This window comes from Corvus hawaiiensis, chromosome 2 (assembly GCF_020740725.1).
Source record: "Corvus hawaiiensis isolate bCorHaw1 chromosome 2, bCorHaw1.pri.cur, whole genome shotgun sequence".
Lineage (NCBI taxonomy): Eukaryota > Metazoa > Chordata > Aves > Passeriformes > Corvidae > Corvus > Corvus hawaiiensis.
This window is the reverse complement of record NC_063214.1, coordinates 89,653,540-89,680,382: the sequence shown is the minus strand read 5'-3', so window position 1 is coordinate 89,680,382 and position 26,843 is coordinate 89,653,540. Positions and strand designations below refer to the sequence as shown.

At 37.3% G+C, this 26,843-nt stretch overlaps 1 protein-coding gene across 4 annotated transcripts in view; it reads right to left on the bottom strand.

The window, feature by feature from the left end:
* HERC2 (HECT and RLD domain containing E3 ubiquitin protein ligase 2) overlaps positions 1 to 26,843 on the bottom strand; it is a 104,969-nt gene that overhangs the window by 64,093 nt on the left and 14,033 nt on the right. For 3 of the 4 annotated variants that reach the window (XM_048324842.1, XM_048324832.1, XM_048324856.1), the window contains exons 4-20: positions 21,518 to 21,655; positions 13,148 to 13,367; positions 11,403 to 11,503; positions 10,489 to 10,645; positions 9,574 to 9,684; positions 9,081 to 9,252; positions 8,324 to 8,497; positions 7,519 to 7,707; positions 6,761 to 6,912; positions 5,792 to 5,949; positions 5,232 to 5,345; positions 3,637 to 3,888; positions 2,542 to 2,735; positions 1,813 to 2,013; positions 957 to 1,185; positions 758 to 882; positions 183 to 361 (exon numbers count right to left, since the gene is read on the bottom strand). In XM_048324842.1, the coding sequence (XP_048180799.1) occupies positions 183 to 361; positions 758 to 882; positions 957 to 1,185; positions 1,813 to 2,013; positions 2,542 to 2,735; positions 3,637 to 3,888; positions 5,232 to 5,345; positions 5,792 to 5,949; positions 6,761 to 6,912; positions 7,519 to 7,707; positions 8,324 to 8,497; positions 9,081 to 9,252; positions 9,574 to 9,684; positions 10,489 to 10,645; positions 11,403 to 11,503; positions 13,148 to 13,367; positions 21,518 to 21,655 (2,866 nt within the window). The remainder of the gene's footprint in view (positions 1 to 182; positions 362 to 757; positions 883 to 956; positions 1,186 to 1,812; positions 2,014 to 2,541; positions 2,736 to 3,636; positions 3,889 to 5,231; positions 5,346 to 5,791; positions 5,950 to 6,760; positions 6,913 to 7,518; positions 7,708 to 8,323; positions 8,498 to 9,080; positions 9,253 to 9,573; positions 9,685 to 10,488; positions 10,646 to 11,402; positions 11,504 to 13,147; positions 13,368 to 21,517; positions 21,656 to 26,843) is intronic. The other variant, XM_048324848.1, reaches the window with a different exon arrangement.

Genomic DNA, 26,843 nt, shown 5'->3' with positions numbered 1-26,843 from the left:
GCAAAGATAACATAGCAGAACCACAGATAAGCTAGGAGAACGTTCAATATTTTGAATTCTGAGGAGCTAAAAATGCTAGAAGACTTTATTTGCTAACCAAAATTACCATCCTTTAGCTGACTAGTTCACAGAACATCTAAATACATCTCTACAAAAGTAAAAGACAAATTCAAAGCAATTACCTCAGTAACTGCTGAATTAACTGAACTAATGGTAAACTTTGTTTTCCTGCAGATTCATAGATTCCAGTGTTAATAAGGTCTTTGTCCAATGGAGTTCTGCTCCTATGAAGTGTTGATGCATTTGCCTCTTGTTCATCAATTTCTTTTTCTTTCTGTGCTTCTTTTTTTGCTTCAATATCCTAAAAAAGTAAATGAAGTTAAAGAAAACACACAAACCTCCACTATGATTATGAAACATTTTGTTAACAAGTATTCACAGTAACAAGATCAAGTTACTTTTACCTATGGCAAAAATGAAACAGTTGCTACCAGACAAAATGTCTATTGTATATTCTGTAACAACCACATGGGCACACTTTTTTAAAAACAATTATAATACGAAAAGAAAGGCGAAGAGAGGGATGAAGGTGGCGAAGGTAGAAAAGAGTAGAGAAGTTCCACAAAACCATGGTGGACACATGCCAGTAGCTGCTGCTGCACAGTTCACAACTGAAGGCACATTTACTCTGTGTTTATAAAAGCAACAAATCCAGTGCCCCAAGGAGAACCTGAACTGCAGAGCTGATGAATCATACCTGAATTTCTGCAGTAATAGCAGCGTTCAGTGCAGACTCTAAGCCTCCATCAGCCATCAAGCTGCCCACCAAGAGGTCAATCATGAATCTACGTCCTGGGCTGACATTCATTTCATTTCCTGAAACTACGAATGGAAGAAGCTAGTAATGAAGTCAAAAAGTGAGGCTTAAACAAGCAGGCTTCACTTTGAGGACCAACCTGCACTGGGTAGGAGCGCTGAGAGCGCCCTGGCGCGCTCCTCCGCCGTCGGCAGCAGCACAGACCAGCCGCTCTGCAGCACCGCTTGAGCCGCCGACTGCACTGTGTTAAGAACCCCAGCGTTGCTTGCCAATGTTACCACCGTCTGCTTCAGGCTGTTGAGCAGGATACTGCCCAAACCCAAGCCAAGGCATTCTGGATCCACCTGATGACTAATGGCAGCATGAAGCTGAAAAAAAAAAAAAAAAAAGGCAAATTTTAAGTAACAAGTGGTATGAACTTGGTGGGAATGGGGGGGAAGTCGATCCTGGAGCAAGTAAGTTCAGTGACCAAGATACAAACTTTTACCTGCAAATCTGTAAAATTAAAGGGAAATTCTGGCTTGCCTACATACTGAATTTAAACCAATACTCAAAGATTACAAATGGTAGCTATAAGCCCCGAAGTTCTGCAGTAAACCTAAAAAATAACCTAAATTGTTTCTGCCTCACTACATCACGCTAGAAAAAATAGCACATTTTCAGTGACTGTCAGACACCAATTAAAGAGATCATTCACTTTTAAAAATGCTATTTAAAGTCCATAAAAATGCTCAAAATCTCTGAGTGAGTATACAAGGCTTAGTCCATTTAGGTATTGTTTTTATAGTTCATTCTTAATGAAACCCAGAAGCTGTCAAGAGGGGAAAAAAAAAACAACACTAGATGACAAATTATAAAATGATAGTGTAGTTCTTTCACTTTCTACAGCCAATAAAAGTGTTTTAAGGCACATTAAAGGTTACTGTTTCCATCCAAGCAGTTTAGTGAAAACATTCAGCTCAATGACTGCTCAAAGTGTAGGAAATTGGAGGTACCTGAAGTCTTAAAAGGTTTAATGTTGCCACAGCCATACACTCTTTTTCCTGAGGAGGGGGCCAGTCAGAGGATCCATCCATTCCCTCAGTTACTTGTCTCAGTAACAGATCCAGCTGCTCAAATGTCATGGGGCAAACATCCACCACAAAAGGTACCCGCAAGCCTACTGACCATTCTGAACACGATGACCAAGCAAAACTCTATAAATGGAAACAATACACAAAGTTCCACAGTCGGTTATTTTCTAAATATGACACTGATTACAGATAGGAGTGTAAAGCTAAATCTGCCCTCAAACAGCAATAGTTCATGTGGAAATAATACCAGCACAACCGTGGAAGAGAATACTCTACTTGCATCCTTGTAAACATACATAAAACCCTACAGATCCAGAACTCTCCCATCACATTTTCCAGTGTGTTGTCATACCCAGTCCAGATATCTTACTATTTGTGCCCCAGGAAACAACATGCTGACAACTCCTCCATTGCTGTACCACACAAAACAAAACAAGTAAATAGCTACTTCTCAGAATATCCAAGAGAGGGAAAGCTAATCACCCCTTTTCAGCAGAACAACTGCACAAGATTTTTTTTTTCCCAAAGCCTTCATTTACTCAGAATAAGAATAGAAAACGTCATGCAAGCACAGAAAGAAGGACCAGAATTAGAATACAGAACTAACCTCAGTGAAAGGTAAAAACCAAATCATTCAAAAATAAAACCTACCTGAGCAGGTCCACAAGCAATTCCAACAATATGCTTTGTGTCTAATCCCGGGAGAGCTGCGGGCTCTGGTTTAGTGATACGCAAAGTATCAAAATGCTGACACTGATCATTGCTTCCCCAGCTGTGCACTTCACTATCTTCAGTCAGTGCTAAACAATGGGTAGATCCAGCTGCCACATCTATCACTTTCTTCCCTGATAGGAAAGTTAGATATTGAAAATATAACTTGGATATTACAATCATTGACAGAAAAATAGCAGAGAGAAGGAAAACCATGCTAATTACAACCACGCTTAACTAGGAACATATTATGGATGTCAAAGAGTCTCATTTTTGCCTCAGTAGTGGCTTGGAAGAGTACAGCAAAGCAAAAACCAAGAGACAGGTAAGTATGAAAGTTTATAAGTTAAAAAAAATCTTCTACTTTGTGTGCCTTCTACATAGAAACCTTTTCGGGAAAGATTTTTTAAAAGATCTCCCCATCTATGATGAGAGACTGTGAAGTTATTTGTAGTCATTAGCTCAGTAGTTGTTCTCATTTAGATCATTCAACATATATGAATAATAATTTAAAGGAAAGACAGACCAATAAAAAATGTTTCTTCCTCATCATCTCCTACAGAACCTCAGGTTTCTCACAAAGGAAAGACGTAATTTTCACTCTGTTATGAACTAGTCAAAAGGCAAACGCAACTTTAATGACACTATTTGTTGTCTGTTATTTTCATTTATTCCATTCACCTGCCTTAATCTAATAATATATTTTATATATACTTATTTGCATGACAATGCAAACATACGTGCTTTAAATAAGCATTTCTGTGAACCTAATAAAAGAAAAGCAATAAGAATAATGAGAACACAAGACATGCAGCATTTAAAGCATAGACATAGTGTCTAAGTCTGCTAAAATCTTGTAGGTATAAATGCAGAAGTAACAGGAAATGCACATTATTACCTTTTTCAGTGCTACCAGCATAAAATATGACACAGTACATGGTATCATCACTCTTAAAGTTGAGCTCATTTGTGTCCCATAAAAAACTCCAACAGCAGTAAAAGGAACTTTGGAATATTTCCAGCTCTGATAATTACCTTTCAAGCCTTCCAGCAGTTTGGGATATCGAACATGCTCTTCCGTCCCATGCCCAAGTCTCTGATTGTCGCCTTTTCCCCAGGTGTAGACCTGGCCATCTTTGGTTAAAGCAATAGAAAACTGACTCCCACAGCGTACTTTCACAATGTCCAGATCTTGAAGTTTTTCTATCAGCTTGGGAGTTTTGCAACCATCACTGCCTCCTCTTCCCAGTTTTCCATAGTCTCCATCACCCCAAGACCACACCTGGCCTTTACATCAGGAGAAAGAAAAAAAATAATTGCACTGCTTTTTCATGTAATTAACTCATCTGTTTTAACAAGTAAGTTCTTAAAAACCCGAGATTCTATAACAAGCACAAATTTTAAATTTCAAGAAAAGTAGTTCCAAATTAATTACTAATTGTTTGTGACAATAAGAAAGAATAAAATTTGAAAAGCTTTCATGCTGACAAAACTGAACATAAAAAGTGCAACATAGAACATGCGCTGAAAATCTGTTAGTGTATGGAAAGTCCTTCTTAAAAATATATGAAGCATAGGATTTACTGTAAATCAAGCAAATTAAAAACTGGTTTCTTTTATTATTTATAAGAACTTAAAAAATGTTTTCCACATCAAATGGCTAAACTGTCTGTGAAGCCTATTTCAATTTTCAGTTTATATCATTCAAGCATTTCTCAAAATGAAATTAAATCACCACATCTATCATGTTCTTTTGAAATACACTACTAAATCTAAGTCCTGATGTAGGAACTTAGAAACAGTCAAGTCATTCTGCATCTGCAGTAAATAAAATTATAGTTCAAGAATGGTAAACCCATGCATGTACAAACAAAGTTTTGCTTTACATTCCGATGCATTTGTGTTCCCTGCTTGCATAAGCTAGTCCTCAAGTACTCTGATAAGCAATGGAAGCATGCAAGGCAGAGACCAAGAGAAAAAAAAATGGATAAAATCTGGGTTTCCATTTCCTGCATGAGCAAACATTTGTTTTTAAATAATGCACATCACATTAACCAGCTGTATTTCAAAGGAACAATTAGCTTCCAAGAACTATCTGCTTTCTAAGAGATGACTTTAGGGCTTAACCTCACACAATGAAATGCAAGTTTTGAATCTATCTCATCCTAGGCACCTTGGTCAGGGACGTTGGAAAGATGAACTTCCATGCAGTTTCTCTTTGACAGTTCCAAAGGGTTAACAGAGACAGCTCTCCTACTCTGAATTCTGGCTCTTGTGACAACATGAGATATTTGTGCTTATACAGTAATGAATAAAATTTAGACACATGCACATATATGTATTATTTTGTGTGTCCATTACAAACTTACATGAAATATATACACCATAAATCAATATATTTGCATATTCATAAGGAACATACTGCATATCTATGCATGGAAACACCTCTGCAATATTATATGCAAAATGTATAAATGTACATATTTAATTCCCCAGAAGGAATTTCAGCTTCAAATTCTTACAGAAGTCAAGCCACTAGAAATAAGCATATCTGCAGTATAAACATCTTCAGAGTAAAAGAAAGGAAAGGTAAGCTTACTTAAAACTTTTAAGTTTTGTTTACTACTAACCATTTTCAGTAACTGCAAGAGTCTGAGCATCTCCACTCCCACACGACACATCAATAACTTTGAGTCCTTTCAGCCCCGTGACCAGCATTGGGATGGTCTGATCTTCACTGGAACCTTCAAAACAAAGTAGTTCTGTGAGAAGAAAAGCCCAGAAGGCCTGACAGGTTCTTTTGTTTGGTTTTTTTTGCTTGTTTGCTTTTGGATGTTTTGCTATGTGGGTGTAGGTCAGTGTTGGTTAGTTTTGTTTTTAGATTTGAGTGTCATGACTAAGCTCCCATAGGGTTTCTGAGACATCCAACAAGGATTTAACCCATGAAATAGTCTTAGCTTCACGAGGAAAGGAACAGAGAACACCGCAGATTTTATTTCTCCACCCAATTGCTTACTTCCAGATAACTCATAGGAATTTAGTGGGTTTGAGACAATCCCTCCCGTAATTATTTCAATTCACATGAAGCCACAGAAGGTTCTCAAATCAGCTTTAGGTGGGATGGAAGATCATTTGTGACAGGCACTAAACAATTCTTTAATAACTTATTTGAAGATATCAACTAACTCACCATGACCAAGCCTGCCATAGTTTCCTCGTCCCCATGTATACAGCTCCCCCTCAGCAGTAATGGCTGCACTATAGGTGCTTCCACATGCAATATGAACAACATGTTTCCCAGCTTGCTTCCCAGATAAAGCAGATATCATCTTCGGTTCCTCCAGAGGGCTATTTAAAGAGAAGGTGACATATTTCACAAAAGGTGATTTGATAAGTAGTTGATAAAAGGTGTGACATGCTCATCATAATTGCTGCAATTCTACCTGCAAGCCTTATTATCAGTCTGAAGTAACAAAATATAAATAGAGCTACAAGCCAAAATTAAGTTCAAATTGTTCAACAACATAGAAACCACTGAAGGAGTATCTAACAACTGCAACTTCTGTTTCCAACTTAGTTCATGCAATGTTTTAAAAAAAATTTTTTGTTAAAAATACTACCTTTAATTACTGTATCTGAACAATTAATTTCATGACACTGATAACCCCTGTGTAGTCTCTCTTTTACTTCAGAGGGAATTCTGTACTGGGGGAAGACACTTAAAATCTCTAAAATGTATTGATGTACACCCCCTATGCAGTACTGTTGTAGAAGACTGCTTCTACACAAAAGCAGGACAATAATGTACGGGAAAAATGGAATAATGTATAACATGACTGCATAAAAAATTATGACCCCGCTCCAACATGTGAGTCAACACTACAGAGAAAATGTGTTCTGGATTCATAAAACCATTAATAAAAGGCCTACTAACAGTGCTCACTGCTACACCCTCTACCTACAAGTATTTCAGAAAGCAGCATTAACAGAGAGCTGGGAATATTCCAGACAGAGAAAACACACAGGGAGAATGCATCCTCTGTTCAGTGACAGAGCCAAATGTCAAATGCTGAACATTGCTTATATACACAACAAAATAATTTTTACAATGAATTCAGAACACTTGCAAATAAATGTTATGATTATTTTTAATACATACACTGTATCCCCGTGACCTAGTCTTCCACCATCTCCACAACCCCAAGAGAAAACTTCACCATTTGCTGACAAAGCCAGATAGTGGTGCCCATCTGAATGTGCTGCTATCTTCACAATATTTCTGGAAGCTAGGCTCTGCACCAGCTGTGGTCCCTGCAAACGAAACAAAAGCAACATGCTTACAAAAACTGCTGATATTTTCCATCACATAACTAGGTACAGTTTTCCTATTTCCAGTTTTATCAAAACTTTGCTCTCAAATTAATGAGGCATGAAGAAAAAAAAACGGTCAAATATGACAAAAGCAATGCTTTGAAGTTATTTGTTCCCATACTCATAGGTCTTCAGTGCATATGAAAATGGTGTTTATCTTTACAGGCTATCTGAGTGACAAAGGCTTCTGTTACAGTGTATTTTTTTGAGAAACTACGCAGCTTGAACACAGTTATATCGCAAAAGTAAAATCCATTTCATATCTGCCAATTTTGGAAGCTACCAAGGCCAGCATACCAATAAAAGCAATTATAATTGTATCCATAACCTCTAGCCTGATAGAAATTATAGAATCCACATACATTTCATCAGATCAACACAAGAGACAAAACCCACTATTTCTGAAGGTTCAAATACAACAGTACAGAAAGCTCACAGAAATCAGCACATCTCCAACTACTCTCCTAAGGAATTATAAATATTTAGAAGAGCAGATTTATGAAGTAATACAGAACAGATTTTTAAAAACATGTAAAAAACTCTCACCAGAGTATCGCTGTTATATGCTTGTGTATAAACTCTTCCATTTCTAGATAATATCAGAAAACGTTTCTCTGCACAAGCAACCTGTACAACACCAAGGTTGGCCAGTCCTTCACATTGAATTGGACCGCTCACATTAGCATAATATTTCCAACCTATTAATCCCCAAGCAATGACCTCTTGCAGTGACCCCTAGGAAAAAAGAAATTCTGTAAGTACCAAATTTTGAAATACACAACTTAATAAAATCCACAGAGCAAATTATGTTTTAAACCCTTTTATGCCAAATATATTCACATCTGAGACTCATTCGTGCCAATAGTCAATAAAACCTACCTAATTGGAAGATACCAAAAAGAAGGACTTGCATGCATCATATTCAGGTCAGTCCGGTATTAAATGAGCTATAAATATCTACTGTAAGAGATTCAGAGATTCTTCAACTTGGAAAGTTGGCATTTACTTTTTTCTTTATTTTTTTAGTACATCAGACCCCCAACATTTGTAAAGTCTGGTCTTGCGAATTTACTCTGAGAAACACAAGGAACAGCTCAAAGTATGGCAGAATTAGCCATAGTGTGGTAAGACAGAATGGTTCATAAACCATAAAATTGCACTCCAAGGCCGACTGAAAAAGGGCTGATGTAATAAAAGTTACCCATGTAAGACAAATTTCAGAACTCAAGGTTATGTTGTGAAAATCAGAAAGGAATTTGAAGAATCTTAAGAGCTGTTTTCCTTGCATTCTGAAATTCAGTTATGCTTTCAGGGAAAACATCCTACTGTATTTGATATTGCAAACAATTACCTTATGAGATGTAGGAGAGCTACACTGTGGAGGCATACATGGGGTGGCAAGGCGGTCTAAATGGGCCATGATCACCACAGCTGTTTGTCTCAGATCAATCGCCAGCTCATTGTCCTGTGGCAAAGTCAGATACCTCAGAAAACTTTCATTTGGACTTAGAGGGTAAGTCAGAAGCTGGAAAAGAGAAAAGAGGAGTCAGAAAAGCATTCAAGGTGTATCTATGATACTACACATAGAGACACACAATAAAGTTTAGACAAGATGACTATCTGCACAAGTGTAAGAGAAAATGAATTAACTCTGCACATCCTCTTTTTACATCAGAGAAAAATCTGAAACATGCATGTTGAGAAAATAGTCAGTGTATATAATAGAAAGTTACAAGCATGATAAAATTGATTTATTATGTTTTATCAACCCCTTTAATATTCACTAAGAGTTACATTTCAATTAATTTTAAACACAGAATAAAAACAATCCAAATATGCAGAAAACTTACTTAGCCACATCTAACTTCATTATCCCAACAGCATTAACTGTGAAACAATGCTTACCTCTAACCATGCTGTGACATTCTTTCCCCTACCTCAAGAAACTCAAATGTTCACATGAAAACCAAACAACTGTGGTGTACATAGATTTTACATGGAAAACACCACTCCCGGTTTTGTTTGGATAATTTTACGATTATTTTAGCCAGGCAAATGAAATTTGATTCCAACATAATGCCCCTATCAAATAATCCAAGAATAAGTACCTGAATCTCTTCCTCAGTATTGGGCATGTCTTTATTACATATTATACTCTGAAATCTTTGTAGCAAAGGTAGAAGGGGTGCACTTGTTCCCTGTGCAGATCGCTCATTGTCCGTTTCCCTCGTCCCGTTATCCCAAAGTTGAAGCAGCAACATAACTGCAGACAACATTTGGCTGCAAGAGGGAATCAACATTTTCTATTAATAAGCATCCCTAGAAACACTGGGTTACGTTATCCATACAATTCCCTTTCTACATTTGGAAGTTTAGCAAAATCAGATGTCAGGGCTTTGTGTTTTAAACAGATTAGCAAAATATAAAAAATGGATTTTGCAATCTAGATAGTATTAGGTATCAATCACCACTGCTTTAGTGAAAAGGTCCATATGCTTTGAACCACAATTATTACATTAAACCCAAATCCATGAAAACTGAAGACCGTCAGCCCATTCCAACGGACAGTGATGGTTAAAAATCAGTGTTCATGCTTCTCACCTTAGTGTACCCCTCTGCACTGCCAGTTCAAGCAATATGGCAAGTGCCAAGTGTTGGTCTTGCAAAGGAATGTTTCCTGGACCCTTGGTACTGGGAGCTCCATGCACATCTCTATTTAAAAGTCAAACAATATACATTAACTAATAGAAAATAATACATAATTGCTTATCAAAAGCATCTACAGCACCCCAAGAACCACTAAACTTACAGAAAAATACTGAAGTGGTGATGAAAACAGCTGAGAAGAAAAGCCCACACATTCCAAACTGGATCAAGTTTTAGAGTAACAGCTAGGCTTTAAATATGCCCCAAGTCCTGCTATCTATCAACAGTTCTATTAAACTTGCTAAGAATATGAAACACATATTCTTATATGTGAAATTCAAATATGTTTTTTATGTTTTATGATATTCACCTTAAGGATGTAGTTCCAGTATTGAAAAGAATTTCTAGTAACTACTGTAAAAAGGTAACCTGAAGCCTACTTAAATAACAGTGAAGAGCAGGGGACTGTTCCAAGTCCAGTGTTAGTGTATATTCCCTCATGCACAGAAATCTGTATTATTTTACTGTACTTAATTAAGAGTGCACGTATACAATATTACCAAAGCATTCTTCTGCTTTGGTAATATTATTATTATTAATTACTTTTACATTAGTAAAACACAATTTTTTGGGTAAGTCTTCATGCAGTGATTGAGGATATTCCAATTCGGATTTTTCTTAAGCAGCTAAAATCATTAAATAATATTTAAAGAGCATCATTTCAATAGTTCATTAATTTTTTGCTTGCTTGTATAACAACATTAGAAAAGGAAGGAAATCTTTCCAATATTCTATAAATCATTATGTTTATACCACGGGCTTCTGAGAGATGCAAGCTTGCCATTTAAGAGCTGAAAAAAAGAAACTTACCCAGTCACAACAGACCTTAGGAATTTAGTAGCTCTTTCTACCACTTCCAGCCACACAGAAGATACAGTCCCTTCATCAAAAAGGGATGCCTCTGGTAGAGCTCGCAGTGCATCAAGTGATTCCTGTAACAATTCACTGCACAAGTCTGCATCTTCACCTAAGGAACACAGCAAGAGAAGTTAAATTCCCATCTTTACAAAAGTTAGAGAAATTGTTGTACACAACATTTTGCGGAGCTTTTTTTCAACACAAGATACAAGTTACTTCCTACAGACAAAGTTCTCAATTTTCACATGAATATTTGAATATTCTGAAGAAATCTTCACCAAAAAAAAAAAAATAAAATTCAGAAAGGTGAAAACCCAAACCAGCTCATTCCACTATGCAGCCACTGAGAAAAGAGGTGAACTAGGGCTGGCTGGACAGAGTAAGCCCACACCTGCCATCTGACCAAACAGTGCAGACTGAGACAGGCAGGTTTAGTGGCACAGGGGACAATTCTGCCAACCTCTGCAATTTGACAATTGCTGACAAGTACACAAACTAAACACAAGCTTCACACTCAAAACTTTTTCTAAGCTGCTACTATCATGTAATAATACAGTGGCTTGACCTTGTCTGAAGAATAAATCCAACTTTTCTGAAATTGAGCATTAAAAATACATGCTTTTCATGAAATCCCAACTTACCTTCCTAAGCATAAAACATCCCAGAAAAACATAACATTGATACTGGCTTGGGTGGCTTTGATCAGCAACAACATTGTTGGGCACAGTATCATATAAATGCAATTATGCAAATCTATCACTTATAAACTTATAGTTCTATGCAAATATTTAACACACACACAGGCTTTAATGAGTCAACTGGCTTCAAATGAAAAATATATTCAATATGCTCAAGAGCAGACCTACCTGACCTCCAGGCTCTACGAAGGAAAGCAAATGCAAATGAAAGTGCTGCTCGGGATCCAACGCGTGCAAGTCCTTCTACACCTTTGCCTACAGGTCTTGAGCTAAAAAAAAAATTATGTATGAATAGTTTCAATAACTCTATAGAATAATAATATATATTTATGTTACACTTATTTTGTATAACTTACATATTCAACAATTTTATAATTTAGCCATATGCATGCATATACAATTACACAATTTTTATTTGTAAAGAAGCATAACCGTATCTTGAGAAACAAGGTGGACAACATCAAAACATCAGCAACCAAAGTTCAACTTCAACCACTTCAAAGAACCAATTCAACGTCCAATATCACAAAGCTTCACAGAGAAAAATATAAACCAGACTGGCATAATAGGCTGCCACCAAAAAAATGCCCATAGTTACTCAAAGCAAAATTATGATGCTTTACTAAAGATATGCAAACATAAGGTAATTCATGTACTAATTATTTACTCGGGAAGTCTGTATTTTTAGCTAGTTTGGACTGCATAAACTAAGCTTACAGACTTTTTTAAATTAATCTTTAATTATTGATAATTAATTCCACCCATTTTTTCACTTCTTATCTTTCTATTCAAGTGTCAATGCTACAAATCTCTCTTTGCAATTTCTGTACTTGTGTGGTTAAGGAAGACAGATAGCTTCAACTTTTGGCAATATCCACTGGACTTATATTCATTTCTGTTAACTTCTCTTTTCATGCAGACAATCACACTATTTTAAGTAAGCTCCCCTTTGTAGTCAGCAACAGGAGATGCCCTACTGCTTCCAACACTGAACCACCAAGTCTATTTTGGTATGTTGTGAGATTACAAAGAAAGTGAACTGCTTAGGACTTTTTCAAGAAATTATACTTGCATTTTTAGCAATCTGATAACTTAAAGATATCAGTGCTCTTTTTAATCAGAACTGAAAAAAAATTTCAAGAGAACAGTCTATTCAAAGAAAGACATCCTTGTCAGAACTCCAATTCCATAATAGCTAGTTGTGATATATTACTTACATTCTCTTTTCATATCTGAAGCTAGAGACAACCTAACAAAAATTTCCCAAGCCAGATTGCTTGCTCTGTCAGACAGCTACTGAACACTTTCTTTAATGCCTTATCTAATCGATTTTTCTATTTTTAGGTCTAGATAGCTATCCAGACATGAAAAGTAATCAGATAATTCCTTGTTTAGTTCCTTCTCTTGAAATAGTTCCCTATAAAATGCACAATTACATCATTTCTCACCCAAGCCAAGGTTCTGTGTTCTGCTTTTATGTATTTGTATTTTTTAATTTATGTGCTTTAACTGAGCAACTATTGACAAAAATACATTAATGTTGTTGAAATTATGTAATTTCCATTAGCATCATTTCTGAAATAGACTTCCCCATACTTTCTAGCTGAGTAGAACAAAAGAAATACTTCAATAAATGTATACTTATACCTCAAAGTTTAATATCTACAGCAATGTATTACAATAAAAACCTACTAATACAGAGACACTGTAAGAAAGCACCAGGCAAGGAGGAGGACTGATGGCAGATAACACCACTTAATACGGTAAAGCCATCTTAAGAAATAAGAAGTTTCTTTACCGTTAATGTTTCACAAGGAGGAATAAATCACATTAAGCTCTCACAGACATAGAAAGGTTGATAACCTTTCTATGACTTTTCTAATGGATTAACTTGTTCATGGAAGTGTTACTACCTTTTCTTATCCACAGCAGGCAGAGGAACGCTACTGCTTTTCCACTTTACTTTGACGTTCTCCTGAAGAACTGCTCTGTTCAAAGCAATGAAGTATCGTTCCAGGATAACCAGCCTCTGCTTTAGCCTCATAGCTGAAAGAGCTGTTGTTGCAGTTTGTGTGGCCAGAGCTTGCTGTTCCTTCACTAGTACATGAAGGCACTCCTTCAATTCATTCACATCTGAGAATCAAAGACAGATATCATTTTATGGGCATTCATCTTTGTTATATCCAGTACCAAGAAAAATAAAGACCACTTGAAAACCGTAAACTGACCAGAAGTCTGAACCCCCTGTGAAACTCCCTGTTTCTATACTGAATGCACACGGTACAACATAAATACAATCAAACACGTGTTTAGACAAAGGTTATCATCAAAACTGCTTTTGTCTAAACATATCTAAACCTTCATATTTCATGTCTGAAATTAAAACATCACAGAAAATATTTATGCACTCCAAAAAAACAAGTTAGACAGCAAATCCTTATCATCATCCAACCTCAGAATCTGACTTCTCTTAAGTGCAGGCAACTCCCTTGCAAGTCCCCACAAGAATACGCTTTCATTTTGCACCCAATACACATTATCTTAAGTTTCTCAGAAGTCATAAAACTACTCTCAGAAGCTCTAGGATCACTGCAAAGAGCTGCTACGCTTCTGAAACAAATAATGTCAGAAATTTAAGATGCTTTCAAGTACTATTAGCAAATAAAACATCTGACTTATGTACCAGTGCTAGAATATTAATTTTCCCTTTCTTTCACCGGAGTAAGGATGCACCAGCCCAAAGTCCTAGTAATCTAATAACAGATGGTAAAGTACAGTGTTAAAAACAACAACACAAAACCACTCTAAAACAAAAATTTGGAAACTGTATTTTTATATACTCTGTAGCTTTAATTCCTAGGACAAATATCAACAAAGTACATTCCTAAAGGGGTTCTTTTCTGTCCCTTCATTAACAGTCTGATCACTGAGCCACCCCACTCTGCTTTGCACTGCATTACTACACTTGTCCCTAAGCCAACCACAGCTTGCCTGGCAGCTACACAGAAGTACCTTTGTTTTAAATGACACCTGACTAAGAAGTATGAAAAAAACATGTCTGCATATATGTAAGAAACAGCTTGTGAGAAGACACTTCAAAAAAAAACAAAACAAAACAACCCCAAAACTATACAAAACCAACACAAAACCAACATATTTTTTGGAACAAGTGCCTCCAAACTAGAAATTTAGACACACATTTATGGTAGTCTCTATGGTCAAAAATTTTATCTAAGGAGGTATAAAACCTTTTTTGCAGCTGTAACTGTAAAAAGTATTTCAAAGTTTTGTCCCCACTTTGCAACGCATCTTTGTGTACCCAGGAAAGAATTCAAGCAACCCTCTCTGCCACTGGATCACGTTGCATAGTCACTTAGGGTTTGCTGTCAGCCATCACCCCAGGCTGTTTTCAACATTGCTACTCACATTTCACCATTTCATAATGTGTTAGATTCCTTTTCCTGAGGCAATTCACATCTTTCCACCTGACTACGAGGGACTTAATTTTTCAACAAGAAAGATTAGATTAAAAACTGTTCCTTGCAGTCTAGATGAAAGCAATAGCAGCAATTATACATGCTGACTCAAACTACAAGAAATCTGGCAAAACCAACAAGAAATTTGACAAAAAGCCACACCATCCTTTATTTTAGCTCCACAAAATTTCCCAAAGAACTCTGTAGCACAGAGCAAAAACACACAAAAAAACCCAAAAACCATCTAGCAGCGCATACTTCAGAGTACCACAACAGAACATAGTCAATATTGACATCCCAGTTTCATGATCCCTCTAAGCAAACCATCCAAAGACATAAAAATCAGGACTTTTCTCCTCCCTTCCTGAACACTAAAGTCCTATCAACCTCCACATACCACCAGGCTACAACACCGAAATACGAAATCACCATGCTCTCTTCTTCACAAAGAGACTTTGCTTAACATTGTTGGTTTTGACTAATAATTTTATCCTGCAGATTCATTTCCCAAATTATGGTCTCATACATCCATAGGAAAAGCAAAGAAATAGTCAATGAAGAAAAGAGAAGGCACTTTAACACTTACATTTGGGGAAGAGAGTCCATGTTTGGTGCTACAGAAAACAAGCACTGGACAATAGACTCAGCAGTCTGTCGAGTAATACAGAACTACAGCATTCATCCTTCATTCCTGCCTGGCAAGTTACTCAATTGTGGAAACCCTCTAAAATTGTTTCTGAGAGTTAAAGACTTAGCTGAAAAAGCCCTTCATTTCAAAACACGACACTTATGAAACATCCATCATGGGGACTACAAGAAAGAAACACTTAGGACAAGCAGAGACCACCTAACCACCAATCCTCTAGCAATTACTTTACAGAGAACTTTCCCTGAAAGTCTGCAACTGCATTCCTTTCAAACCACTTTTGATCAGCCACAATGACATCCAGGTGTTACATAAATTAAGCAAGATTAAATTTCTTGTCAGCAGAATTGCCTTGTTAAGGTTTAGGGTTTGACATGTTTCAATGATCTCAGACCTAGGGGGAGGTTAAGAAAGCTGGGGGAGAAGGATGTGCCTTCACAATTACAAAAGGCTACAATTTTAGGAAGGCTTTCTACCAAAATTAAATAATTCTGCTCGTAAATACTTTATACAAACTTCCTTAGTATTTCAAGAATGCAAAACAAAGTTCATATACAAAGTGTAGTAAAGGCTGGAACAGGTTATAGTATCCTTGTAACTCAGACATCTAAAAACTGAACCAAGGACTATCTTGTTTTATTAAAAGTAACACTATTTAAGTGAGATATATCTATACACTTCCTCACTTTCAATCTTCTCTTATTTCATAAGTAAATTTATCTTTACAAAAAATTTAGTTAATCTTTCAAAATATTTAAATCCATCTGGGAATCAACATGGTGAAACTCATTTCAATAAACCCTCAAACCTGCACAACACTTGTTACTGATGAACTGAACTGTCTAATGAGAGAATAGCTTATTAATAGTAACGATTCAAATTTCATCTGAGAAGGTTACAGGGAACTCTAAACAAAACTGTTCACATGTCACTTCACCAGGCCTTGATGCTCACCATCCATTGCAATGCTATGCTTTGCCAGTTATTCTGTGAAGGGTGGAGACATTATTTACCTAATCTGCACCTGCACTGTAGGAGTTGGAGTCATACCACACCAGTTTAAATTCTCAGACCACCATAAGCAGAATACTTGTTAACTGGCAGCTACAGTCAGGTATGTTTCTGGATGCAGTAGAGATAGGTAAGGGTTTTACTACCCTCTTCTGTTTAAATTTATCACATCTCTCCCTCCCCTCAGCGAACAATGCAACTATGCATCTTCACGTCTTAATTCCTCCAGCCCAGAGTTCTCCACATTAGAAGGAAAAACACTGGAATTGTTTAACCCAGCCTATTTGACAGAACAGCGCTAAGAAGTGACATGTTATTTAGATATTTGAGCAAAACAGGGGACAAAACAAGCAGCTGAAGACAGCAGCTTCTTAAACCATCTCAGCCACAGCCAGAACACTAACCTGCCATGAGCCTAAGATAGGTAGCATGTCCAAAGGCATGTTTGCTCCTGTTTTAGCAGCACAAAGAAATAACTTAACATGCTTTGTGGTTTCTTAACATTCATTTCATTAGCTCTTTTAGGGAATGCCACAGGCTTCTGACAGGTAAATTAGACACCTTAAAAATGCCTATACCAGACTGAAGTATTTCAAGGTTGACTAATAAACTTTAGTAACAGCAAATATAGATGTTGGAGTGTGGAGAGATTTCAGACTTGGAAACACATTTCAAGCAGAATTTGGCATGAAACTACTGTTATAATGAGTACACATTCCTGTCACCAGCAGAACTAATGTGCTCTAATTTCCTAGAGAATTTTATATTTTGTCTTCTCTTTCCCCTTCCACTACACACTACTTCCATTGGACGAAGAGGAGATAAAGGATGCAGTTGGCTTGGCTTAACAGGCTTCTAATGACCCTTCAAACCTCTAGAATGAGCAAATTCAAAAATTAGAGGGAAGGACAAAAATGCAATCACATACACATAATTTCCTTCAGAAACAAAACCATAATAGGCTTTCAATGTTATTTTATACCAACAAAGAATATAATGCCTAAAGGGCATTTAGCTTTTAGCTTTCTGCTGTCTGCTCCCCTGTTCAAAAGATGAACAACATCAGACTTCAACTTATTAGTATTCAGCAGGAGAAATATTGATCAGCTGCATGTGCATTCAGAATGCAACTCATTTTGTGGCTGGGCGCAGGAGGACAGTGAAGGGTCTGGAGGGGAAGCCTTAAGAAAAGCAGCTGAGGACACTTGGTTTGTTCAGCCTGGAGGAGACTGAGAGGAGGCCTCATTGTGGTTTTCAACATCTTTGTGAAGGGAAGTGGAGGGGCGAGTACCAGTCCTTCACTCTTGTGACCAGCGACAAGACTCACAGATATGGCGTGCAGCTGGGTCAGGGGAGGTTTATGCTGGATATCAGGAAAAAGTTTCTCACTCAGAAAGTGGTTGGGCACTGGAACTGCTCCCCAGGGAAGTGGTCACAGCACCAGCCTGAGTTCAAGAAGCATTTGGACAATGCTCTCAGGCACATGGTGTGACTATTGAGGTGTCCTGGGAAGGACCCAGCGTTGGACTCGATGATCCTCATGGGTCCTTTCCAACTCAGCGTATTCTATGATTCTCTAATTTTCAAAGTTTTAGATCATCAGTACAACTTGCTTGAATTGATGCTCTAGTACTCATGAACAGAACAAAATAGCAGGCATTTGAATTCCTGTGTGTGGGTAAACATACATACAAACACATACACTCCTTAAGGGCATAAACAGCAACCAAACATATCTGGAGCTGGACAAGTGGTTTCAAGCTGTGGTGGAAGGAACAGGGTAGAATGATGATGCAAAGGCAAAAAAGTAAAAGAAAATACAGGGATGAAGGAGCTCTGAGAAAAACAGGGGAGGTCAAATTTCATCCTTTGACTCAGCATTTCTAAATCTAAACTTGAAAGTATGGGTCAAGAAATTTGATAAAAGCTGAAAATATCACAACAATGAAGGCTAAAAGGTTTTTTCAGTGTCATGACTACTTTTTAATTACTTCTGTACACAATGTAAATTTAGACTTAATCATGCAATTAAAAGCCCCTTACAGGATATAAGTTCTGCCTATCTCCTTTCACAACACAAATGCAGGAATACAAGTGCACTTGGTAATGACAGGCATCTCAACAAGCTCACTGAAGTCACATGATTAATTTTAGCCTTGCCTCTTCAGTAGTGCCTATAAAGCATTTGATGCAATCAGCTGTACTAACAACATCAGAAAAATAAGATGCAACACTGTCTGTGAACAGTTTGATTCAATACAGCCAACCTTAAGCATATTATAACTAAGAAAAAGAAGCCCAAGAAGATGAAATACTGCTCTATTTTCTGTAGGCTTTGAACAAACTTCAAAGGGTTTCCTCTTTTTTTTCCCCATACCTAGAGCTGAACATCTGGACTTCAGATCACATAAGTGGTTAAAACCTAAATATCTTCAGAAAAGAAAACTGATGACAGTAGTAAACCAGGATTTTTAGGAAGAATCAGAGGAACTGCTTTATGAATGTACTGGTATGAATACAATAGGCGGAAGATGTTTTAAGGGAGTATTCATGTCAAAAAATGGATAGCTCAACAGTGGTATCATGAAAGAGCTGAATACGAAATGGAAGAACACTAAAATGCAAAAGAGAAAGAAAAAAAAACACCTTAAAGTCAAATAATGACTTACACATCTATTTATTATTATCTTATGTATTCTTACAGTACTTGGCATAGTAAGACCCTTACCAAAAAAAAAAAAAGAAATAAAGAAATAAACTTGTTTTTGCCCTATTCTGACAGCACAGTCATCTCAGCGTAAATGAGACCTAGAGAAAGCATTTTGCTTCGCTGAACTCGTGCCACGATGACAAAACAAGCATGAAGCTGAGGGATACATAAAGTACTATTTCTCAACACATTTAATGAACAGGTTTTTCTCTGTGCTCTCACAATCCCTTAGCCCTCATGGGGGAGGGGTGTCACAAGGCCCACTGACCTAGATTAGCCTGTTGAAGTTCAACACCAAGATCCTCCACACTTGGCAAACTAAGATTGTATTACAGCACTTCTAAAACATGGATATACAGTGTCTAATATCTAGTTACTATTTTCATAATGTAAGGCTGTAAATCATTAAACTCAGGAGAAATACTTCAGTGTATTGACCTGAGACACTGACTTTAAATGCCTCTTCAGTTCTTTTTGTAACATAACTTCAAATCTCCATCTCCAAATTATACCCTACTTGTAAAGGAATATAAACCATAAATGAAGACATAGTAAGTCTTTAATTCTTACTTGATCATCAATGACATATTTAAGAAACAATTCTCCTTTTTAAAATTTCCCTCATGGTTTTGATAAGGAAATGTTTAAAAGTTTATTTTCCTGAAGGATAACAGAAGAAATGCTTAAAACAGTTCTCATTTTATGAAACATTAACAGAAAGCGTCAAAATGGAACTGATTCTGTATAGTTTTTTCAAAATTAATTACCAAGCCACAAAAACTAGGATGGCTCAAAAGACAGCTGTTAGCTATATTTCTGAAAAATGCAAAACAAAAATTAACAAGGTAACCTACAATCATGAACAAAAGCCACATTTGCAGTTTATTTATACAATATAAACGGCAAGTGTATTCATAGCACCATTTAAGGATTTCTGTCACAGCTAGGTGACACAAACAAGCACAAATGGTAACAGAGACCAAGGAATACGAATTTAATTCTTCAAATTATAAAGTCTTCAAAGTTATTTCTAGAATAAGAACCCATACATGCAGCAATAAACCATACTATATATAAGCACTGAAAGTAACTACAAGACAGTAAGCTATTTCTTTCTGAAAACTCCAAACACACATACATCCTTTTTTTTTCTGAAAAAACACTTTCTCAATTTTTTAAAAAATAATTGGAGGGTGAGCTTAAAGGCCAAGTCTTGTCCCAAACACTTTGGTCACCTGGAAGAAATTTGGTAAGATACTTGACATTTAGATTATCATTTTGTAAAATAGTTTTATTTTACTTTTCAGCAAGACACATTAAATAAGAATATAAAACATAAATAATGTGACCTTCAGCTCACATCTCTTCAACACATTCAATTCTCGCTCCCTCTTCCACGGTAGTGGCAATTCTTATCATTCCTAATACACTGCAAGATTCTGCCCCACTACCTGAGTGACAGCAAATCCATCTGTCCTCCTGTCCTTAAGGAAAGGGAGCAAGCAGGCTGGCACAGAGCAGAGGACAGCAGACTGGCAGCTGACCTGTGGCTCAACAGAAACAAGTATCTCCCCTAGCAAACACAGCTACACAGATGCAGATTCTGGCACTGAAGAGATAATACTTTTCCCAGGGATATTCAAGTGCTTCTGGGTGAGGGGAAAGGACAAGTGGCACAACAGATGTCTCTGAAGTTTGTACATGCCAACAGCGGAATCAGGCAACATCATGTACCAGGAACTGTAAAATAAACTACTGAACTGAGGCTTCTTCTGATCTGCTATTTTTAAACATGGACAATTTTAGACAATGAACTGCTGCTCTACAGTAACAAACAGCCACAAACTTCAGCTGGCTTCAGTATCAAAAGTAGTATTTCATAGACCCCTACATGAAGATGTGAAAACACAACTGCTTTTCCACTGCTACCACTGGTGCAATTACTGTCAGCAAAGGTCAGGACAAACAGTTAACTGAACCAACCATTTCAACCTTCCTCCCATGATTCACACAAACCTATCTACCAGACCATGAAACCAAAGAGAAAAATCACCTATTAAATCATTACTGCCTGCAGAAAATCCAGGCTTCAGAAACTAAGCAATTTTTTTATAATGTCTGCAACTGAAAAGAAATATTCTGAAACATTGAAACTTTTCACTGTGTAACTTCATTTATTCCAAGTCAGTCCATCATTCCTTCAAGCAGCCTGAAAGGGGCAAATTGACTCTTCGAGTCAAGAGTCTAATTACATCTGAAATTAATTACAGCAAATGTTTAATTTCAATCACAGTTAGCCACTTACTCAACTTATTTCACTAACCTAGCAGATGCATCAGTCAGCAAGCACATGTGATACAAATACTTCCTGATGCTACAAAAGTAGTGATCAATATAGAATATGTAATGTCAGTGACAATGACCAAAACAGCTGTAATACCTGGTTGTTTACCCCACACCCAACTCTCAACAATCGATTTGGCCCTGTAAGTGGGCAGTGGAGTCTCTTCTTCATCTTTCTTTTCTTTGTCGTTTTGCTCTTCTTTCTTTGACGCAGTTTGGCATTCAGTGCTATCATCTAAAGAAAACAAAAGGGAGGGGGAAAAGAAAAAGACCAGTTAAACTACCTTCAGTTCAAGCTGGGATTCAGGTCTAGATTAGAAATGTAAAGGTGAAATCCCCAGCCCACCAGCTGACGGAAATATAGTCTATCATTAAGAGAACAGGGTGGGGGGAGGACAGTTAACTGTCACAGGTGCTGGGCCTCATGTTACATTTCGTAAGACAGTGACCTTACAATCCAGAAATCACCTCTATAACCTCCTCAGGATGATGAACATCTAATATAGATACTATCCTGTACGACTTGCAAAGGATTTGTAATACATAGTACTGCAAAGGAGGCACTTTGAGTCAGATTTTGCTCCCAACTATTCCTATTTCTGTAGTATTTACTTGCTTTTATATTCCATTTCCAACAAAATAAAAAAAGAACAGTAGCCTTAATTTCAAAATCAAGAAGAGCTATATATTGGCATTTACACTAATTTTATGCAGCAGTATGTCAACACCTGTAAAATATCTAGCATCTTAGTAATTACTAGCAAGTAATGAAAATAATTCCACCATTTTCTGCCCAGGCAACAAACACCATGTGCAATCCTTTTGAGACCACTTTCACAAAGACAGAACACAGACATTAGTCACTTACCTCCGTAATCAAAGGCTGCATGAAAGTCCCAATTTCTAAACACAGTAGAACTAGACAGCTGGAAGTTTCTCCTTATTTATACTGGGAATATGGATTTCCATATCCATACCTCCAGTCAGTTCAATGCATAAGACTGCATTGCAATTGAGGGACACATGGCCAACTACTTTCCTCACCCTGACCTTCTTTTCAAACCATACCACTCAGAATTTCTGAAGTCCAGCATTTGAAACTTATCCATGAAGAGTTTAGTTCCAGTCATTTTTACCTGGCTCCTAAAAACTGACCAATCCCTCATTCCTATCTGCCAATCTAGTCCACAGACTCCCTCCCTAAATGTCCTGGCCACAACATGAAAGATAATCACTAGTATTTTGTCTTCTTTCCTCTCTCACCCCACACACGCTCCAAAAAACCTGCATTTGTACCAGCATAAATCAGAAGAAAAGAATAATCAAGAGGTTCACATCAGTAGCCAGACACAGAACATCTGACTGCAGCCTGCCTCACACTCATAGAGTGAGATCAAAGGCTCTCATTACCTCAGAACGTACAAAATACACCTATCACAATGTACAAAAGCATGGAACTGTTCTTTCCATCTGGCCTGACAGAAAATTAATGCTTAATCAGGTTGGAACTGGATCTGTGATTGGCTCTTCGTTAAAATTTTTTTAACTGGAGACAATAGCACCTCCTAAAATAAAGCTTTTTGGGGGAGCCTTAATTACACAAATTTTAAATTAAAGCCACTGTTTCCTAACCTTTAACTGACACTAGTGCTCAGGAGGTGCAAGATGAAGACTGAAGAGCAGGAAGAAAAGGAAAGAAGAGGAGACATTAATTGCAGTATCCATGATGGGGCTGAGACTGTGGGCCAAGGAAGAGATAGGAAAGTCACTTGAGAACAGGAAAATGCAATTTGTATATACCTCTTGTAAGTGGCAATCGGAGAACATAACTGCGTCCCCCAAACACTGAGGAACAACCTATAAGTCACTAGGTTTGATAACAATGTCCAGAATGTGATGTAATCCAGCTGTTTCTATTCAAAGGCACATGCAAATAACACTGAAAGTACAGAATCCATTATAGACCATTAAAGGACCCTGTTCAGCCCCCGTGGTTCAGAGTATTTCCACAGTAACACCATAATCTCACTGTTTCTGCACTCACCCACACATCTAGAGACACACTTTTCAGGGTCTGGAATTTTAGTTAGTGGGTAGAAGGGTGCTGTGCCAAGATACTGTTTTGCAGGCAGCTGTAGGAGAACTTGTTACACTTATTAACAGAACCTTGGCAAGGGATGACAACCAAGGGCTACGAACTTAGTCATTTTGTCAAACTCCTCACTGCAAATGGAGAAGATCCCAATCCAGGTGGGAACTCAAGCTTTTTATGTAATAAAAACAACCCTGACATGTAAATCCACATTGTCTGTATGAACTGAAAAGAGGAACAGTGAGAGAAAAAGTGGGAAGCAGATGAGCTAAAAATCACATTAAAAGACCATGTCAAATTGTTCCACAAAGATGGTTCACTATATTTGCAAAAAAACACTTGTCACATAACAGACAAAGCTGGTATCAGTCTAGACTGAAACCAGCAACACAGACATCATAATTGTGGAAGTTTTGTTATGCTTCATGAAAGATTTTTAAACAGGGAGACCCAAGGAGTTTTCAGAAAGAGGGGCATGGAGGAGAAAAATCTTGAGCAAAGCCAGAACAGGCCAAAGTAACAGGTAGTAAGACAGTTTTCAAAATAGTGCATGCAAAAATACAGTGCACTGCGTCAGCATGATTTAACTTAATTTTGTGAATATTGTGGTGGGGGAAACAACTGCGTAACATCTCCCTGAATGAACTTTCTCTTCATTATGTTTTACTTTACAGCCTTATGCTTCCATGCTGAGGCAGGTAGGCATAGCCAGTCAAAACTGAGCAACTGCAGAAACCGTTCTCAACTAGAAATTAGCTCCCAAATCAAAGCACAGTAGCTCACCATGTGTGCACCATCTCGCACAGCCATAGCCTAATCTGGTACAAATGGAGGATAAAAAGGAAGCACTAAAAATGGAACTTACATTTCATAATCCATGAAGAAAAAAACCTGACACTGCTTAGTCGCCTCCACCACCTGTTACAGTACGGTCTTGGGCTGCTCTGAAATGCCAATGAACTCAGGTAGTTGGGAATCCCTCAGTCCAGAGAGAAAGCCGGCAACAGTTTCCTTACAGATGTTGCCCCTCACAGGGCAAAAAGTCACACAGAGTGCTTTAGACAAGAGCTGTATTTTATAACCACCCTAAACCAGTACTTGGCAGTCCCAGAACCAGGAAATATTTCAGCTGCAATATATTTTCTGTCAAAAATCCTTTACTTTTTACACACACACACATATACATACATACACAAAATTGATAGTTATTTGGGATGGAAGGACACATGCCTTACCATTTGCAAACCATATTTATGCAGCCTTCTAGGTTGAGTCAAGATGATAGACTGTGATCTCCTAAACCTAATCATAAATAAAGTTTCTTTTCTTCCCTAGTACACTAATTTTTTTACAATACATTCTTTAAGTTATATTTTGAATTTACAATAGAGCATTTTACATTTATGAAATCAAACTGTCCTACAGGGTGACTAAAGACTTCCCTATCCTGCAGAGAGAGTATGATAATCCACAGCTGAGCACTGAATTCTTGAACCACTGAGTACATAGCCGGGTCAGGGGAAGCAGAGAAGTGGCACTTCTCACTTTTAACAATTTCTCCCTTACACAAAAAAGGAGGCTCAAAGCAGGAGCCAGCCTTCATGCCTGCACACTACTAAAGTTTGATTTATAACGTGGTCTGAACAGCAGCCACCATAACCAATTCCCACATACTGTTATTCTTGTCATAAATATTTTGTTTCTGCCAGCCTCTCTGGAATTGCTTGTGGCATTTGGACTTTATTTAACCTGCCTGCAGGTGCAACACTGAATGAGGTTTATGGATTCAGTGGCACCAGGCTGAGAAAGATCCAACTTTCAGGTAAGGGGGAACAGAAGAGGAAGTCCACAGTGTTTACCAAAGGCAGGACAGAGGTATGAAACTGACGATTTTATATTTTTGTCCTGGAACTTAAAACAGCTAATTGAAACAGAATTTTCCACCTATGAAGTTTGAGGAATCAAAAATAAATAAAAAATAGCAACCCACAAAATAGACCTGTGTAGTTGACTGGTATGTCTTAAAATTTTACAGTAATGGTTCTCTAACTTGAAAATTTAGTAATAATATTATTTACTACTTTTTATTATTTTCAGTACATAGGTTCCCATATACAAGGTATTAATCTAATCCAAATTTCCTGAGGGCAGCCTGATTATCTTTTAAGTACATGCAATGCTACAAGTGCACCTGTATTTGGACATCACTACTGTCAACAGCTGTGTCCTCAGATGGTACCTGGAAACATGCAAACACATTCAGTTGAACACATTTATCAAATATGTTTTTCTGAAAGTGCCACGAATTCAAAACAAAGAGCTTATTCCTAATCAAACATTCTTGCTAACAGGAGGGGGGGAAAAAAAAAAAAAAAAAAAAGCACTACTTCTATATTCTTCCTAGAGAAAAAAGGAATGATTTTTGTTATCAATAGCATGTTCTTCCAGTCTACTGCCACTACTAATATCCACTGACAGAATGAAGTGCTGCTTCTGAACAGTCCTGTCAGCATCAACAGAGAGCTACAGCAGTAGTGAAGAAATAGACTTATAATGGATGGGCTTAAATCAAAGCTTCTTAAAACAGACTGAATAAAAGGGACCACGTACAGCAACCCCTCTTGTTTAACTCCAGATTAGTCAATTTAGCAGCAAACTCTGAATACTGACATTAATCTATACTGCTTTTCATATAAAACCACTGGGTTTTATATAAATCTCATTACTTGTATGTATGTTTCCCTCTCCCCTTGAATTATATTTGTAGATCATTTATGCAAAAAAGTAAGTACCAACTAAACAGATGTAAATACTTTAGATTTTAATTTCATGAAACAACGTGAGCTGCAAGTTCAGAGGTGCAAACTGATCAACAATTTTTCTGGTTCCATGATTCACTACTGCCTAACAGAATCAAACATACAATTAGATTGACACTGACCAAAAATAGCCTTGATTACCTTTTTCTTCTAAAAACTCAAGTCTGGTAAGCAAGATAGATGTATTTTAGAATCCTGTAGGCCAACACAGTAGCATTTTTGAAGGCTATCTTCACTGAAACCCAGTTCATACATTAATCCTAGGAGTTAAGAGCCTGAACAAACTGTTATTTAAATTCCTGAACTACTGCGGTGCTTCAAGAAATAGATGTTTTGGAAATACCTATGCAGAAGAACATACACCCTCCAGCTGTGAAAAGGAACATGTGTGATCTGTGCTATGTAATCCTACCCTTAACTCCTGCAGATGCAAAGAGAAGTGGAAGGTGGTGTTTTAGTTTTTATCCTTCTTACCATCCAATTCTATCTTAACTGGCACTAAAATAAACTGC